General features: G+C 17.9%; 1 protein-coding gene across 1 annotated transcript; it reads left to right on the forward strand.

The window, feature by feature from the left end:
- Positions 1–278: 278 nt before the first annotated feature.
- On the forward strand, positions 279–1,712 carry PRSY57_1363400 (exosome complex component RRP45, putative; the record flags this gene model as incomplete). Its single annotated transcript, XM_012909554.2, has 1 exon — positions 279–1,712. The coding sequence occupies one exon, from the start codon at positions 279–281 to the stop codon at positions 1,710–1,712; it is 1,434 nt and encodes a 477-aa protein (XP_012765008.1).
- Between the last annotated feature and the right edge of the window lie 581 nt (positions 1,713–2,293).

Below are 2,293 nucleotides of genomic sequence, written 5' to 3' on the forward strand. Positions count from 1 at the left end.
TTTTTTTTTTTTTTTTTTTAAATTTTTTTTTTTTTTTTTTTTTTTTTTTTTTTTTTTTTTTTTTTTTTTTTTTTTTTTTTTTTTTTTTTTTTTTTTTTTTTTTTTTTTTTTTTTTTTTTTTTTTTTTTTTCTTTCCACCTTTATTTTATGTACTTTTAAATATATTTTTTGAAAAGAAAAAAAAAAAAAAATAATAATCTATATATATATATATATATATGTATATATTTATATTTATTTATTTATTTGTATGATATAATATATGTGAGTACAATATAATGATCATCTGTAACAATAATGTTAATCATTTTTGGAAAAATATAAAAAAGAATATAAGATTAGATGGTCGTACTTTTGAAGATTCTAGAAATGTTTGTATAAATTTTTTAAAGGATTATGGACATGTAGAGATAACAATCGGTTTTACAAAAGTTATTTGTAAAATAACAAGTGAAATTGTAAAACCACATGATAGGAAATTAAAAGAAGGGATATTAAAAATAAATTTAGATATAGATAATTTTATTGAAGATAATGAGAATAGTGATAATATGAGTGATGAATGTTTAGAAATAAAGAATATTATAGATAGAGTATTAAAAACAAGTAATATCATAAATTTTGAATCATTATGTATTATTCCAGGTAAAAAAGTATGGTGTATATGTATAAATATTATGGTAATAGAAAATGATGGGAATTTAACAGATGCTTGTTATTTATCAGCTTATTGTGGTTTAGTACATTTTAAAAATCATCAAGTTAGAGTAATAAAAAATGGAGATATTATAATTGACAAAGAAGAGATAAATTATTCTCCTTTATCAATACTAAATTCTCCAATCGTAACTACCTTTGCTTATTATGAAGAACATGATGTTTGTTTAATTGATCCTTGTTTACATGAAGAAGAATTTATGTCTTCTAAAATATCTATAGCATTAAATAAAAACGGTAATTTAATAAGTTTATTAAAACCCGGTGGAATACCTTTAGCTTGTTCACATATTATGGAATCTATAGAAATAGCCAAGAAAAGAATACTTACTATATTGAAAATATTAGAAGATACTTTAGAAGAAGACAAAAATATAAGGAATTCTCTAACAAAAAGAAATCTGCATGTTAAATATTCATCAGCTCCTGTAGCCATTAGATATGATAATTCTTTTAAACTTAAACCAGATATCTCATTAGAAAGGTTTACAAAAAATACTCTAATTTTTGAAGATACCATAAAAAAAATTGAACAATACATACAATATAATCAAGTGCAGGAATGTTTAAATAATATGAATGTGAAACTTGAAGTAAATAATCAAGATGAAATAGAGACATGTACTTTAAAAGGAGAAGGTAATTTAAATAATCCGAATTTTATTGATCCTATGAGAAATACTAATTTATTAGATCCTACAGATATAACAATAATAAAAAGACAAGAATTTTTGGATAACCATTATGATGCAAATAATAATAAGTATAACACACAAGCAAATAAAACATTCAAAAAAGAACTTATTGATTTTTCAAATTTACTTACACAAAATCATAAGAAAAGTAATAATTTATCTAATAATCAAAAAGATATTTGTGAACAGCATGATAACTCAGAAGAGTCAAGTGACGATGCATCAACCATAAGAAGTGACGAATCTTCAGATATTGATTTTTCCGTTGCAATTAATCAAAATATAAAAAAGAAAAAATAAAATAAAATAAAATAAAATAAAATAAAATAAAATCAAATCAAATCAAATCAAATAAAATCAATTATATATGATTATTTACATGTTTATCATTTGAATAGTATATTTTTTGTTAAATAAAATAACAAACAAACAAAAAATTAAAAAGTAATGAGAAAATTTTTTTTTTTTAAAAGTGTATCTTTTAAATTTTTTTGCATATTCTTAAATTTTTTAAATAAATGTGTTTGATATATATATATATATATATATATGAATAATTTTAATTGTTAATCTATTTAAAGTAATAAATATTTTTATATATTATGAAAAAATTATATAATATAAATATAAATATATATATATATTTTAATAATTATCATATTTATTTTGAATCATCCTTATTTTTAATTACCTTTTTTTTTAATACTTTCTTTTTAACACATTTTTTTTTTTTTTTTTTTTTTTTTTTTTTTTTTTTTAACTTTAAATTTTTTTTTTTTTTTATTTTTTTAATATAAAAGAAGGAAAAAAAAAAAAAAATACATATTTGTATTTTTTTTTATATTTAACCTATATTATTTATATTTAGAATTTTTTTTTTT

The sequence above is a fragment of the Plasmodium reichenowi genome, chromosome 13 (genome assembly GCF_001601855.1).
Source record: "Plasmodium reichenowi strain SY57 chromosome 13, whole genome shotgun sequence".
Taxonomy (NCBI): domain Eukaryota; phylum Apicomplexa; class Aconoidasida; order Haemosporida; family Plasmodiidae; genus Plasmodium; species Plasmodium reichenowi.